Source organism: Lagopus leucura, unplaced genomic scaffold (assembly GCF_019238085.1).
Source record: "Lagopus leucura isolate 7727_CA_CO unplaced genomic scaffold, USGS_WTPT01 Super-Scaffold_100157, whole genome shotgun sequence".
Taxonomy (NCBI): domain Eukaryota; kingdom Metazoa; phylum Chordata; class Aves; order Galliformes; family Phasianidae; genus Lagopus; species Lagopus leucura.
The window spans coordinates 18,208,635-18,224,097 of NW_024962334.1; the positions used below are offsets into that span (position 1 = coordinate 18,208,635).

Below are 15,463 nucleotides of genomic sequence, written 5' to 3' on the forward strand. Positions count from 1 at the left end.
TCTTCAACATTCTAAAGTATTTTAGGAGAAATTTTTTTTTAATGACAGATAAGGACGTGCACAAAGAAAGAGATAAGCAAAGTTAGTCACATAGGCGTAGATAAAATTTTACTTGTCAAGTAGACGTGCACGGAATAAAGAAGGAAAAAAACACAGAGAAAAGAATAAAGTTACATATATGCATGTATGCACAAACAGGCACACCTGCTGACATTTGACAGCTCCTCAGATTGTTAGCACTAATGCTCCTGCTCCTCCTCCTACTGCTTCTTGTTTAAATTGAGTTCCCAGGCAGACCAGATTTCATACACATCCCGATATGAATGCTTTGGTGAGATTTATTTCATTTAAGAGGGATCCCAAAAGAATATTCACTTTAGCAATGAAGTTAGAGCAGTATCTGCCACACACACAAAAAAAAAAAACCCACACAGATAAATGGCTTTCTCCAACACACACACACAGCCTGAACACCAGCACCAGCCTTAGAGCAGCTGCACATGTCCATCAGATCAAAAACAGATCAAGATTTCACCCCCCACCTTATCTTGGGTGTCTTCTGGCTGCGGTGTTGGCAGCCAAACTAAAGTTCATGCTTAAGCTTATCCTAAAAAGCCTCTGTTAACAGTCATGGAACACAGTCCATTCACTTAGCATATATTTCTCCTGAACTACCAGCAGCACATAAAGCAGACTCTAGTCAAACCCAGTAATGATGCTAGATATTTTGGGAAGAAGAAAAAAAAGTGAAAGTTGGCACAGTAAGGCAAATGTCATACTTTGGTGCATAGTAGTGTTCTGTCAGAAGCCAGACATATTAAAAATATTTACATAATTTAAAATAATTTGTACAGGTCTAGTAAAGTCTATTTTGGGCTTTGGGCTTTAATAAAAGTTTAAACATTTGCAAGATCCCATTGGACTTCATGTGTAACCTTGGCATTTGAGGGCAGCGTTGAGGATATGCCATTACTAAACTTTTCATATTAGCATGAGTGTGAACTGAAATATCATAATAAAAATATAACAATATTTCTTGCGACTTGAAAACAGCGCTGGACTTCACAGGTATTTCCAGATGGGAAAATAAAAATGTAGTCTATGTTTGCACATGTACACTCAGAGGTGGCTTTTAGCCTAATTTAAGCATTCCAAAATAATGTGGCCTAAATATAATATCATGAATCATCCATCAGCTTCAAAGAAATATCTGGCAATCTTTCATTATGAGTCACCGGGGACAGGTATCAATACTTGTCACTGACTGACAGAGGACAGTCAAGCCACCCAGAGACTGCTTGGTATGATGAATCAATTATAAAATAATCTGACATTGTTTGGGGGACTAAAGTAATTTATCTTTAAACATTATGTAATAAATGCTTGTAGGAAGCAAAGCTGGAAGATTATGGAAGTTCCCATAAGAAGCTGGAAGCATGCAAATACAAGTGTGCTAAAAACAAGAGTCAAATATATACTGTATCCAAAACAAAAGAATTACCTTAAAACCAAAAGAAACACTTATCTGGCAGTATCAAACTCTGGAAGGTCCAGAGCCCACCTAAAGAAAGATTCTAAAATTGAGAAATGTAAACTGGATCTCCAGTTGATGGAAAAATGAGTTTCTATGAAGTCATTGAATTTACACAGGTTTACAGCCATTGAGAATCAGGACCAAATTTTAGAAGCATTTTTCAACTATCCCAAAATCACTGCCTCTGATTTTTAAAACTAGAAGAATGTGAAATTCTATTTTAAACTGCTTATGGAGCTTGTTTCCTTTCTGAACACTTCTTCTGGAATATTAAACTGCAGGGGAGAAGAGAGTAGAGAGGAAGTTGAGCTGTAGGGTAAAGGTGATTATTTTGTTTTTAATGATTTCTGCTACACCGAGAAATGGTGGCTAGTAGAGGTGGCTTTTTTTTTTTTTTTTTTTTTTTTTTTTTTGGTAAGAACATTATTTAAAGCCAAGATTTCATAAATGAAAATGCACGCTCATGGAAGTAACTACCCTGAATCAAAGTCCTTCTGTAGTAATATTGCTACTAAATGAATAATTTGATACCATTTCAAAATAAGATTTTGGGTCTGTTTTTCAATACAGTAATTAGTAGGTATCAATGTGTCCTCAGTGTGTTAAATAGGAGAAAAAATAGCACACCCATGACTAAGGGAAGGAGGTTTTGCATAAACTGAGGTCTATTTCTGAAAGACTGATAGCCGTTTAATCAAATCTTTGAAGTTCACCTTTAGCTGGTCAAAGTCCATGTTCCCATGCCTCTGCAATATTCATCAGAAATCATTTCAGTTACATCAAGTACTTTGCTTTCTGTCTTTTTTGTCATGTAAGACACATAAACGCAGTAAATTATCTGAAGCAGAGTAATGTGGAGGTAGCCACACTGCCAGAGAGACTGCAAAGAGTTCTCAGCACATGAGCAAAATACCTGGGGTAAAGATAATCTGGCCCCATAGGTAAGCTATGCAGGACTTGTAGTATAAGCAGAATACAAACCTCAGAGAGAACATGACCAGCCACACTACACTCCCATACGGTACAGAGCACATTTGGGAAGATTATTCATGGCTTTTCATGCTCTAAAATCTCAGATAAATGTTACTGGCCAGAAATTTGCTAGCAAAAACCACAAGCAGAGCAAAGTTTGCAGCCTAAGTGATTCCAGGGTGGGAGACCCGGTCTGCCCCACTTTTTAAATTACCTCCTTGATAACTCTCCAGACGTAAATCAGAAAAATTGTACTAATGAACATCTGGAAGACAGTATATAACCCTCCCGCCGCTGAAAAGTGTCACTGGCCACATTTGACAGAAGAAACAACAAATGCTGCGAGCATTTCCTCAGGCTGAACACAGCTTGTAGCAGCATTTCAAATATGCCTGTGATCTTCGAACGAGCTCTACAGGGGTATCCGCCAGTCTTGGTTTGGATATGGTTGACATTATGCGAAAGTAAATGCTCTCCTGAGACTTCAGTGAAAGCCACAGTGCCAGGGAAGCTGATCTCACAAGGCTTCCATCATCTCGGATGACAGAAGTCTCGGAAGATCAGTTAATTTTTGTCATTCTGAGCCAGAATCTCATCAGCAAAGTTCAGGAAATTTCAGAGGCATTAGATTCAAACATAAACCATCGTAGCTATGTGGATTTTAGTCTTAAATATGAGTGTGCACCTCCTCTAAGTCCTCTGCGTTTCAATAACCACATTAATACGGAAGGATTAATAATGAATATTAACTTACACTAATTTTATGCACATAAATTCAGACAGAGGCTGCATTTTCTGGAAGCAGCAGACAGAAATTCTTCTGTATTTGTTTCCATTCTTCCACTGACAGATTGCATAGCCTCAAGCAAGTCAATTCACTTTTCTCTTTCAGTTCTTCAACAGACTACAGTTATTTATCTCTCAGGAATGCTATCATAATTAACAAACTCCTTCATTAGCTACTGCACAGTTTTTTGAAAATGCCTTTTAAGCCTGTCCATGAAGAAGAGATTTACTGCCATGAGATTTTGCTTCTAGCTCTCGTGTCCCTCTTGGTAAAGGCTCTAACACCAGCCCCTCACCCTCCAGCCCATTTGCTTGTAATGAGGTGCACATGCACATCCCAAGCAGACACGAGACTGAAGGCATGGCAGCTCAAAGTGTAAAACAACTTCCACTATTTGTGGCTCTTGAATAAAGCTTGGAGAGTGAAAGCTGTACAAATTCCAAGCAAAAGGCTGAAATCTATCTTTGTGAAGCAGAACTTCCCTGTAACACAATCTGGCTTTTATTTTTATAATTTCCTTTTTCTCTGGTCTCAGTATCATAACGATTTGCTTTTAACTTGTACCAGCTCCCACTTACATTCAAGTTTACGCAAACAAAATCTTTTCTGGAAGGGAGCTCAGCACCAAACAAGTCACCCTCACTTATACAGACGCATCAGACTTAAGTTTCAAAACCTTACAACAAACACACAAGAACCAGACCCAGCAGTTCATGTGTGGGGTAGCCGATAGCTACGGCAAGCAAACATTAGGATTGTATTTCGTTTATTGCTATGGTTACAAAATCAGGGTGGACACCGGAGGGAAAGGGAGAAAAGAGAAACAAATGTATGAAGATGGTAAATCCTAGGAGGAAAGAGAGGGTGGTGGAGGAACGGGACGAAGGAGAAAGGGTGGACAGTTGGTGAGGGCGTCTGGGTGGGGGAGAGAGATCATTCAAACACCCAGCTGAATAAAGGCAAACAAAATAACAAAAATCTAAGTTCTTCTAGGGAAATAGCACCGATAAGATCACTGCAGGATACAGTGACACAAAGAAAGAAAAATGCAAGGAATTGTTACAACTTGCGCGATTCATTTGCACTCAGTGGAAGCGAGATCAAATATTCAACACGTATCCACAGCAGCTATGAGCAACTGAATCAGCTCTCTTCTCTATTTCACTTACTGAGCCACTGACAGCTTAAGAAGAATTAGTTTCTACTGAGTCTAGTTCATAATCCTGCGTTTAGGCATGACGGCTACGAGGTCCTGTTTCAGTAAACAAAACAAAATATGAATAGCTTCACCCATAACGTTAATACCTTAATCCACAGCAAGGCATACTGTCTGCAGGCAAAGCTACTGCCCAGGGAGGATTTGAAGTGTAGATCAGGAGCATGCTGAAAGCTTGGCTTTGGCGACTTACAAACATAAGTGCCAATGTAATAGGAGATACAGTTTCAGAACAGTGAGTTTTGTCAACAGTTTAACTATCTCTTCTTTCATGAAAACATTTCTCAGTTACTGACAGAGGAAATTCTACCAACTTTTTTTTCTTTTTATTTATTTATTTATTTTTAATTGGAAGACTTTCTTTTGCATTTCTTCCCTCATACAGTTTTTGTTGCTCTGTTGAGAACAACATGAGAAATTGCTGCTGAGAGCTCTATGGAGAAATGACATTTTTCTTTCTGCTTAGTGATTCAGAACCCATGCTAGGAAAACTAGCCCAAAAGCAGTGTGTTTTGCTCAGTTTCAGCAATTCCTTTCCCACTCAGCTTGATATGAAAACACAGACTTCAAGCCATTTATTAGAGATAACTAAATACTTCCAGTCAGTACTTCCTGTTGAAATATCAGCAGCTGAACCTCAGTGGCCCTGGATCTCTGCACCAGCCTCCAGCCTGAAATCAGCATCAAAACCTCATAGACCTGGCCCCACTGTTTGAAACCAGCCAAAATTTCCTTCCCAAATAGTCTCATGAGCTGTCCCAAGATGTCACTGGAACTGAAACAGAATTTTTATTTCCCTGTACACCAGCAGAAATGGCTCAGCTGAGCATCATCAGGGGCAGGGATAAGAGCATACCCTGATGTTCTCCCTTTGCACCACCACAGCTCACAGGCATAGAAAAAGAAGTTATTTCTAAAATATCTAAGGCACCTGAGCCAGGTCTGCCTTTCCAAGGGATGGACTGGGATTTTCACAGCCACCACCTGGGACCTGGACCCTTAACTCACCTTAAATTGAATAAATTGTAGCTCTGATGACAAATGGCTAACTGTTGTTTCTTCTACCTTTTGCTTCCTTCTCCTCCCCCAGAGTTTCTCAACATTCTTAGGCAGATTAGAAGGTTCAATTAATATGAATATGTTACCAGTCTAATTACGAGCATGCTCATTACTGGTTCATTATTTTTCTTTTATGTTTTTCCTCTTACAACTGATAGACACTTTCAAGTTAATTTCCTTATCATTACTGCTCAAACTAGAAATGTGCACAAGGTAAAAACGCCAGTCTATGCAACTTCTGATATGAAAAGAACTTTTCTTCACAAGAACTGCGTGGATTCTGTTAGGAAGGCAGGCACAGCCAAAGTACACATATTACATTTTATTCAAATTTTATAAAACTATGTATCTGGCCAGGGGCAGAGGGAGGGGGAAAATGAAAAAGTGAACAGGTCAAACCAAAAACTGTATTATAAAGTCAGATTATTTTCATTGCCAGCCCGCCTCTTATGTTTCCTTTCAGAGCTCATAAATCTCTTTAGCTAAAGACCCATGCCTTACAATGTTCAGATGGAGAGGTATCGGCTCTACTGAAAAGAACTGCGGTCACATTGCTTTCCAGTGGTCTCGTGTACGCTGTTTATCTTTCACTCAGGTAACCCACATGGTATTGCACTTCCCAGTTATAAAACCTTGGATACTCTGAAACTGCAAACCAAACTGTAAGCAATATATTAAAAGAAAGGCACAGTCAACAACTCTGAGTTCCTAAAATCCTCAGCCTACCGAACCACATGTTAATATGCTACATGTACTATTCTGCATATTTTTACCATGTACACTTATATATGTTTCCTTTCCTTTCCAATGCAATATATCTTAACACAAAATCAATGGTTGTCCTTGGTGGGCAGCATAAAGGTCTTATCCTCTCCACTGTCAATCTAAGTGGTACTGACTTAAATGTTCACTCATCATTTATCAGGACAGTTTTAAAGCATTGGGTGATAACTTAATTGAGAGGCACACTGTGAGAGAAACTGAGATTGTTATGATAAATTAAATCAGTTCTGGAATGTCATCTACAATATTTTAATACCTAAAGTAACATTCTCCAGAATAAACATGAGAACAGTAAATGAGCTTCTTTGGTGGCAGCCCTATGACTTTCTATATGCCAGGTAGTACAAATTAAAAAACAAATTGCTTATTATAGAAACATAAAATTAATGCAACACATATATGTGTGTATCTGTCCATACATGTATGTCTCTAACAGGCTTACTTCCACTTCTTTCTACAAACTGATTATAGACCAATCAAGGGAGTAAAGACTTTGCTATCTATCTGCTGCTTCTGGAAAGCCTGGCATCATATGGTATCCATAATTACATTATTTGTTCATATTTATTTTAAAGAAGCACATTAAATTACACAAGTCACCAAGTAGCATTACTTCTTCATACTAAAAAGAGCTTGCATGACTCAGGTACACATGTCCACATGCATGAGGACAGAAGGATTTGGTATCACATCTGGGTCTCCCATCCAGAGGAGCCCGTCCTGCATTCCTTCATGTAAGCACAAAGAAAATGCTGATCCCTCTGCCACAGATTTGGATGACTGATAAATCAGGCTCACACTCCCCCAGAGTACTCCAGTTACCACAGGCACTAGCTGTGAGCAGCATAGATGGCTTCTTTCAGTGCTCAGCACATACATACTGTGATCCGTGTGTGGCCAGCCAAATAGAACATATGCAGCACTGGATTCACCATCAGTAATGGCACTAGCAGAGCCTAATGAAATTTAAAATTCCTTCCTAATGCACAATGCAATCCGGTAAGGCACTAAGAACTCTCACTTTCCACTTTAATAAAATAAAATAAAATAAAATAAAAAAACAGAATGTGCAAGCTCTTATTCTTTGAGTGAAAGTGAAATAGTTAGTAATAAGAGCAAAGATGCCTGTAATACTGATGATTCAAATTTGTAATTCATGAGTACACATATAAGAAATAATTTCATTTTAAATTTTTTATATTTTTTCACCTTCAGGTCATACAGGATATTGCTGATAGATTCATATTGTTCAAAGCACTGGATAAAGGAAGCTTTACACATTGTAGGTGTGCTCACATAAAAACAAAGTGTAAAAATAAAATATAGACTACTAAAAAAATCAACCAATCAGAAAAAAAAAAAAAACAACAACCAACAACAAAACCATACTAGAGAAGAAGAATGATCCTGGAGCTCTGAATTATGCCTCTTACTTTAAAGAGTTAACGTGTGTGGATTTTTTCCATCTCTGGAATAGTGGTAGAAAACCCACTGGAAGTGAATGTGCTCTGTGCTCACTACACAGTATTTTGGAACTGATGGCAATTTCTATCTGAAAGAGCCGTACGATTATATGTTAGGTTTAGGGACAAAACCTGTTTATTCAGATTAAAAAGATAATTTGCATTAATATACAGTTTCAAATATTAAAGTGCAGAATTTTCACCATACACACCACTAATTTAATCTTGTTCTTAAGTAGCCGCACATTTCCAGTAAAGAAAAGGCAGGGGGTGTGAGATGGGGGGAGTAAACTACAGAAACTTTAGTCCCAAAACAGATGCCAGTTTGGGATTTATTCAGCCAAGGAGTATTTAGCTTGGCTCAGCTTTGCTTGAGTTGAAAAAACACTTGCCTATTCCAAAAAGTTTTTAACAAGCTCTGCTGCAGATGCTGTTGCCATTTGGCATGTCACCGTCACTGTGTGGTACAGCGCAGAGAGAACTCTTGACCACAGGTTTTCCTTGGCCGGGACAGCCAGAGTTTTTGGCCATTGCTGCTCTGCTGGCCAACTGGCTGCATGTTTATGGAGTGTGGTTTTAGACGGGGTGTTAACAGAGGTTGGGTTAACAGCCTAACCCAGACCAACAGCGAGGTGAAGGCGTGACCTATCTGATCTAAAAAAACAGAGATTGTATATTTTGCTGCTTTTAACCAAGAGTCTCATGCATGCACCATGCCTAGAGACAAGAAGATATTTTTCTTTGCCTCAGGATAGATGACAACATTAAAAGCTGTACCAAACATTCAAAGTAGAAATATATAAAAACATGTGGTTGCTTAATCTTTGTCAGCTTGATTTCATTCTCTCACTTATGACAATTTTACCTTGGCACGCCACTGAAAGAAGTTCAGTGAAATCACTCTTATTTTCCACTACAATGAGATATCTTGAGAGGATAAAAACTCTACAGAGTTAAACTGCAAACCTCTGTCCTCGTGTTTCTACTAGCCAGTAAATTGCAGCTCCGAAACTAGAAAAGCCTATGCGTTTCAACACTAAGTCCCAGGTTATCAGTGCCAAATTCCTCAATGAAAGTGCATATAAAACTGAAGAACACTTGCCACTTGTAGCTTAGTTTACCTACATTAATTCTATATCTCTGCATACATCTGAGAAGCCTTGACCTCAATATATGCATTCTGAAAAACACTGTGACATTTAGATCCCATCAGTAAGTTACTTTAGTCTGAATTCTGGTCATTCTTTCTGATGGGAACACCTTTGTTGCAATTAAGCAAAAGAGAATACTATGTTTTTACATATGCCATTTGGTGTGTTCTTCTAACTCTAGTATTACATTGACACACTATGTGCTAATCTGGAAAAAACAAGGACTACATACATTCTACTCTCCACATCAGACACCTTTTACATCACCGCTGACTGGGAATTTTCTTCAAGCTAAGTCTTGGAGTACAGACACCACCAGAGAACCAGCCAGATCACTCGCTTAAATTCCACTAATCTGCACCAAAAATCCCATTTAGCACGGTTCAGATCAGAGAGCCCACTCTTTAATTCAGTTGTCTCACTGAGAGTTCAGCTAAGACTGGTAACATCTTGAAAGTTCATATACTAAACTGACACAAAGGCAATTTACTGCAGCGTATTAAAAAGAGTGTAACGTATGACTAAGAATGAAGTAAGCAGTGTCTGGCTACATCCCCCACTGTCTGGGTAGCCAGTGTGCAGGAGGAGTATAAGAAAACAAAATAATTTCAAAAAATTTTCCATTTTACCATTTTGGCTTCTGAATGCATTGGGGGGACTTGAGGTGAAGCACAAGGGTTGTTGAGGTTTGGCCCCTGCATTCCCATGATGTTGGAGTTCATTGACATTTGTCGCTCCATCTTTTAAAAGAAACAGAAAAAAAGAAAGGTTTCAAAGTGTCTACAGACATTTGCAAGAATTTATGCCCGGTTTCTACTTAAATGGACTCAGCTTTATTTCTTCAAGTCAAGACTGGAAAAATAACAATCTGTGTCGTGAATTGCATGTGTGTATGCACTCAGGCGTGTGTTTCATCAGAGTCGGCCCTGACAACTCATAGCCAATTATAAGGAAAAGGATTCTTTACTAAACAAATGTAGCAGACACCCTGGGTTTGTGCTTTTTTGTAATGATTTTCTTCCTTTCAGTATAACAACACTTGGAGTTAAGTGGTTTTAAAAGCATCACTGTATAAAGCTGTGGCTTCTCCTGTCAATGCAGTGCAACTTAGCCTGTTAAAAACATAAATAAAAATCTACAATCTTGAGTATATGGAAAATGAATTGGCTCATTTTCCTCCACTCAGATTGACCAGCTGAGAGGACTTTTCCATATGTCTTGTACGGGAAGCTTTCATGTACTGCTGACGCAGCAAAAAAACAAAGCAGGACTCCTGGCTATGCAGAGCACTTTCTGCAAGTTAAATTCACCATTTGAGTGAGGGACACAGTTTTCAATTGAAACCTAATGTCAGTAAGGTCTGGATAAAATAATTTCCTATAGTGCTATCCCTCAAAATACTGCTGTTACACAACTGGTCTTCACCCAGAAGGGTCAAGGTGACAAGTAGGGTTACGGTGCTGCTTTCAGGCAGGTGGTGCATCATCCTGCCTCAACTTGGCCCAATCTCTGAATCGTCAGCTCATGGAATAAAGCAGTTCGTGGAGCTTCCTGAGCTATTCCAGATAGGGGAGCTACTTTTTGTGCACCATGATCAGGTAGTGACTTCCATTGTCCATGACCTCAGCACAAATGGGTGCTGGTCACCTGCAGGATAAACCCCAGTACCCAATTCCCACTGGCTCTACAGTAGATCATAACACTGTCTGCAAGACAGAAGCAGTCCCCACAGTGACCTTGTCCAAATTCCCTTTGGAAGGCTGTGGACAGGAGGAATCATGTCTGAGGGGTTCTCATCTGTTTCTGTGCAAGCACAGCAGCTCAAAGAGCTCCCCAGCAGTAACCCAATGTCCTGAGCTTACCCTAAATTGGGATTTTTGCTCCATTTCAGGTTCATCAGCAGTTATGCTCAAAAAAACCCTAAAAATCAGAACTGTCTACAGTGGCATTTCTTACACTTTTGGGCTGAACTTCCTGGTCGATGCTCCAGAAGAATGTTATTGGTAAGTTAATAATTTACAGCTTATTAACTACTGCTCACATAGCAGCCAACCTGAATCTTCTTACCCTCAGAATGTCCCCCTTGCAAGTGCCAGAACAAGCAGCACTTGCCTCTCACTCATATCTGCTTACTTTCAGGTTGCCCTCTAAACTGAACATTGTGTGATGAAGCAGAAACTTCTCACACACTCCTCTCTTCCCCAGGCCTCTTTACTCATTTTCATCCCTTATCTACCCAAATGTCTTATACTGAAAGGGCTGTTAAAATTGAGGGTAGGTTACCACTCCTGAAAAGGATTACTTCTGAGTTTGTTAGCTTAACCCATGCACACAACTTTTCCAGTTTTGTCTGACTTTAGTAAAATCTTTTTGTTCTAGCACAGACATACTGATCTCACAAACATGACCAAGTGTGAGAACCAGAAACTGTAGTATCATGTAAACTGTTTCTAATCGCTCTCACACTAATTAACATTCCATTAACTGCATAAGAAATGCTCTTGTGCAAGACAAAGCACAGAAAATGGTCCAGCTTCTGCAGCTTATTTAGCTCATTACACTCTGATTTTTTATTTATTTATTTATTTGTTGACAATTCGACACTTTCACCTCTTCGTAGGCTGAAACAAAATGATAACAAACACTGCCATAACCACTAATAGTAATAATAAAAAACCAACAAAACTTACAGGCATGAGTACAGCAGAAGATCCGGGCATAGTAGGGTTGGGCAGGGTGCCAGGCATAGAGGCTGGCATAGGCTGTCTTTGTCGGTTGTGTAGATGCAATAGTGAAGACAGAGAACCTGGGACAGGCCTAGGAGAAAAGGAAAGAAAACTGTCATGGGCTACAGAGACTAAAACAAGCCTTACACTGTCAGCCGCTGATGGGAAAAGACAATTCTAGACAAGCAGGCACAGATAAGCCAGTCCAGCATTTTCCTCTCCTGCACAAATCAGGAGGACAGAAAGTTTTCAAGAAACAGATGGCTCACACTCCCCTTACTATATATTGGTTAAAGAATTGGTACAGTTCATCTGAGAGAGCATGAATATAATCCTAACAGCAGGCCTGAGCCTTTGCACCTCTGCATCTCACAATGGTCAGTACAAGATTTTTACTGATAAAACACGATAATTTCCTTGCGAGCTACATTAGTATGTTCCTGCAAATTCTACCCCCAGTAATGAAAATATTTGGATGATCACCTTGCAGACCACGACAGAAAATTTAGCACACATATAAATTTTGAAGCTTTATCACTTGTAAATAAAATATTCCAAAATGAGTATGTCATTTCATCTCTTGACATTCTCTGTTGTAAAATTCTACCGAGCATTCACTCCAAAGCAAGATCCAGTTAGAATGCCACCAGAACACAGAAATGGGTGCTGAGAGAGTAGGGAAGAAAGAAAATTAGTAAAATTAATCAGTAAAATTTCATTCAGATTAACTACATTTAAAGGTAAAAAGGAAAGAACATAAAAAATCAGAGTGAGATATTTTGGCAGAAGGAGTTTAACAGATTTAGAAATATATTTTTTAAGTACAGCAGAGGGAAAAAGTACATGTAGGCCTATTAACATAGAAGAACCATAAAATTAATGGATTAAAGAAAGCTGGGACTGCTATTTAAACATGTTAAAGTTGCACAGAGTAGAACACTCTGCATTGTCATACACTGCTTACACTGTTCATTAGACAAGAGATAATCCTAAAGGTACAGGAAGGAACAGAGAGAAGAGGACAAAACTGGGCAGTTCGAAGAGCCTCTACAGGGGGGAGCAAGGGAAGAGTCTGAAGATGTTTGGAATCTCTGAATATCAGGGATTTTTCACCCTTGGCAAAAGCATCTTTTGCCTCAGAGACAAAACTACATCTAGCCAGAAAAGCCTCAGACTCAGGCTGGGCTGGTCAGGAAAGCGGAGTCAACCTCAGAGCTGCAAAGGGAAGCCCACTTCTCCCACTTAACTGAACTACACCACACCCAACCATGGGGCTTCTTGCACTTTCAATTATAAGCAACACTGGAAACCATGAATGGATACACCTCTCTTCTGACATTAGCTGTCCTGCCATTTATCTAGTAACAGGCAAAGAGGCCAAAGCTGTAAGCAATGGCATTCAGACATCCCAAACGGAAGAAACCATAGCCAGCCCCCCAAAACTGGTGCCTGTCTCATGGAAATATCAGCTTCCTCTTCAGGCCTCATCCTCTCCTGCCAGGAGTTCAAACCTCCCAACCTCACTTGCCCAAAGCTCCCCGCTATTTCCCATCCCTGGATTTTCAGTTCTTCAACCCTCCTCTCTTAAAGCTCGCTCTCTCCCAGAAGCATTTCAACCCTAACAATGCCACCTCCGAATCCTTGTCCTGCCCATTCCCTTGCACCAGACACCCTTGTGTCCCACCCCTCTGTCCTCAGCTGCCCTCTCCTTGGCAGCTGCAAATCATGAACCCATCCTTTTGTCTTGTTTCTCCATGAAGAGAAGAAGCCTGTGTTTTCAAGGATGTTTAAAAAATCCTTCCAGACACATACAGTACTTATTCAGAAGAAGAAAAAAAAAAAAACAAAAAACACAATAGTAACAAAAGTAGCTTACATACAGACAAAAAAGCTCTCCCTGGTTATCTACTGGAGGAACATGATGTGCATTACATCTTCATACACCCGAAGAAACTCAAGACAGTGTCTCCCAAATATGTGATATAAACCCATGAGGGGTGTGTGTGCAAGAAGTGCTGTCATCAAATGCAGATCACCTTATGGGTGAAGGAACACTATGGCCTGTCATTGCATCACTGAGCCGGGGGTGTTGTGTAGGTAGTGTAGGTGGAATGGGTGCTGTGCAGGAAAAAGAGCTCGAAGATAAAGAACACAGTCCCCAACCTATCCTACTCTCCAACTAAAATGCAGCTGCTCCCTGCACCAGCACTCATTTGAGTTAAGGGGGCAACAAATAATTAGGACAGGGTCAGAAAAGTAGATTCAGTGACAGGCTAGGGAAAGAGGGAAAGGAGGAAAACTCCAGTCTGAATGTAAGAAAGATATCAGATTTGCTACAATCCCTGCTGGGAACGAGCCTTGGGCTTCCTCCCAAGGATGGCAAACAAGGAGAAGGGATAGTGCTGTTGTATTGCCACACGGGTCCACTAGCTGAGACACAGACTACAGGGAACTGCGCTGGGTAACAGGAGGAAAACATCATTAAAATATCACTTAAGTTTTCGTGTGACCAAAGTAAAACAAATGCCATGACAACAGCCCCCTCCTCATTTAATCATTCAGAGACTGTTCCACATACGGATCTTTTGTACAATTCACTGGTTTCGTAATAACCTTAGGTGTTAGGCTGTTTGACAGAAACTTAGCTTTGCCTGACCTACGTAATTTGCGCACATGATTCTCAAGGGACTGCACAGTTTGAGTCTTGCTTAAATATGCTACAGAGCCAAAAACATTTCCAAAATTGCTTTAATGAGTTTGGGAATATGGGACTCAGGCAAAAGGGAATTATTAGTATTTATTAAAATGGCAAGGAAGGTTCTTCTCTGTCCCCAGTTTCACCTTCAGAGCTGCCTTGCTTTGGGGGTCTGCATATGCTTTACACTCAGCTAGAGAAAAAAATATATATATCCTGTACTTCAGGTATTTCTTTTTGCTAAACTACAGATTTGCTCCCAAGTGTGTTTTTGCAAAGAGCTGCAGAGCAGTCAGAGAAACCCCGTGCTTCAAAGTTGACTTCCTTGTCGAAAAGTCTGCACCACTCCTGCCATCAGTAAAAGCGCTACATAATGCACACCAGGCTCAGATCTCCATTGGGGCAGCCTGACATTGGCACTGCTCACAGATACTTCTGTTGCTTCCACACTGAGCACAGGTCATTGATTAATATGCACTCCTATTGCACTGTGAGCTCAGGGAACATTTGTGGCAGAGAACCTATACATACACAGGCTGAGAAACTCAATTTGTCTAGTTCTAAGACATTTCTTCATCTTCTAAGGACAACACAATCGCTTTTGTTGTTGCTCTCTAACCTGCAGCAAAGAGTGTCAGTCAGAGCTTGTAATTGTTACTTAATGTTGGATACGTTGACTGCTTCTCTCTTCACAAATGCTGAGAAGATGCATCATGCAGCCTGCAGCCTGTCCATCAATACTGCTGGCTGAAGGGTTTTAATTCCTTGGCACCTATGCAGCCAAATAAATAGGGTCGCTGGGCAAACAGCCCACAGATAAAGGATGGATAAAATAGAGAACTGGCAAGCACTCAACCTCACTGAAAAACTGGCCATCTGTGGGGTTTTTCCCAACTTTTAAGAATTTTCATCTTGTTCCCACAGGATCCTGCTGTTGGACACAATGGGATCTTAGTCAGGACTTGTATGCCATCTCTTTGGGCCTGGATGGATATCTGTACGGTGGCTTAGTAGAATACCACATGTTGCTGCTCTAACTGACCGTGTTGGCTCTCCTCCCTCTGCACAGTTGTGCTA

General features: G+C 40.1%; 1 protein-coding gene across 3 annotated transcripts in view; it reads right to left on the reverse strand.

The window, feature by feature from the left end:
- The window catches only part of CREB5 (cAMP responsive element binding protein 5), a 245,531-nt gene that overhangs the window by 58,584 nt on the left and 171,484 nt on the right, over window positions 1–15,463 (reverse strand). For all 3 annotated transcript variants that reach the window (XM_042888951.1, XM_042888952.1, XM_042888953.1), the window contains 2 exons: window positions 11,656–11,782; window positions 9,595–9,705 (listed from right to left, as the gene is read on the reverse strand). In XM_042888951.1, the coding sequence (XP_042744885.1) occupies window positions 9,595–9,705; window positions 11,656–11,782 (238 nt within the window). The remainder of the gene's footprint in view (window positions 1–9,594; window positions 9,706–11,655; window positions 11,783–15,463) is intronic.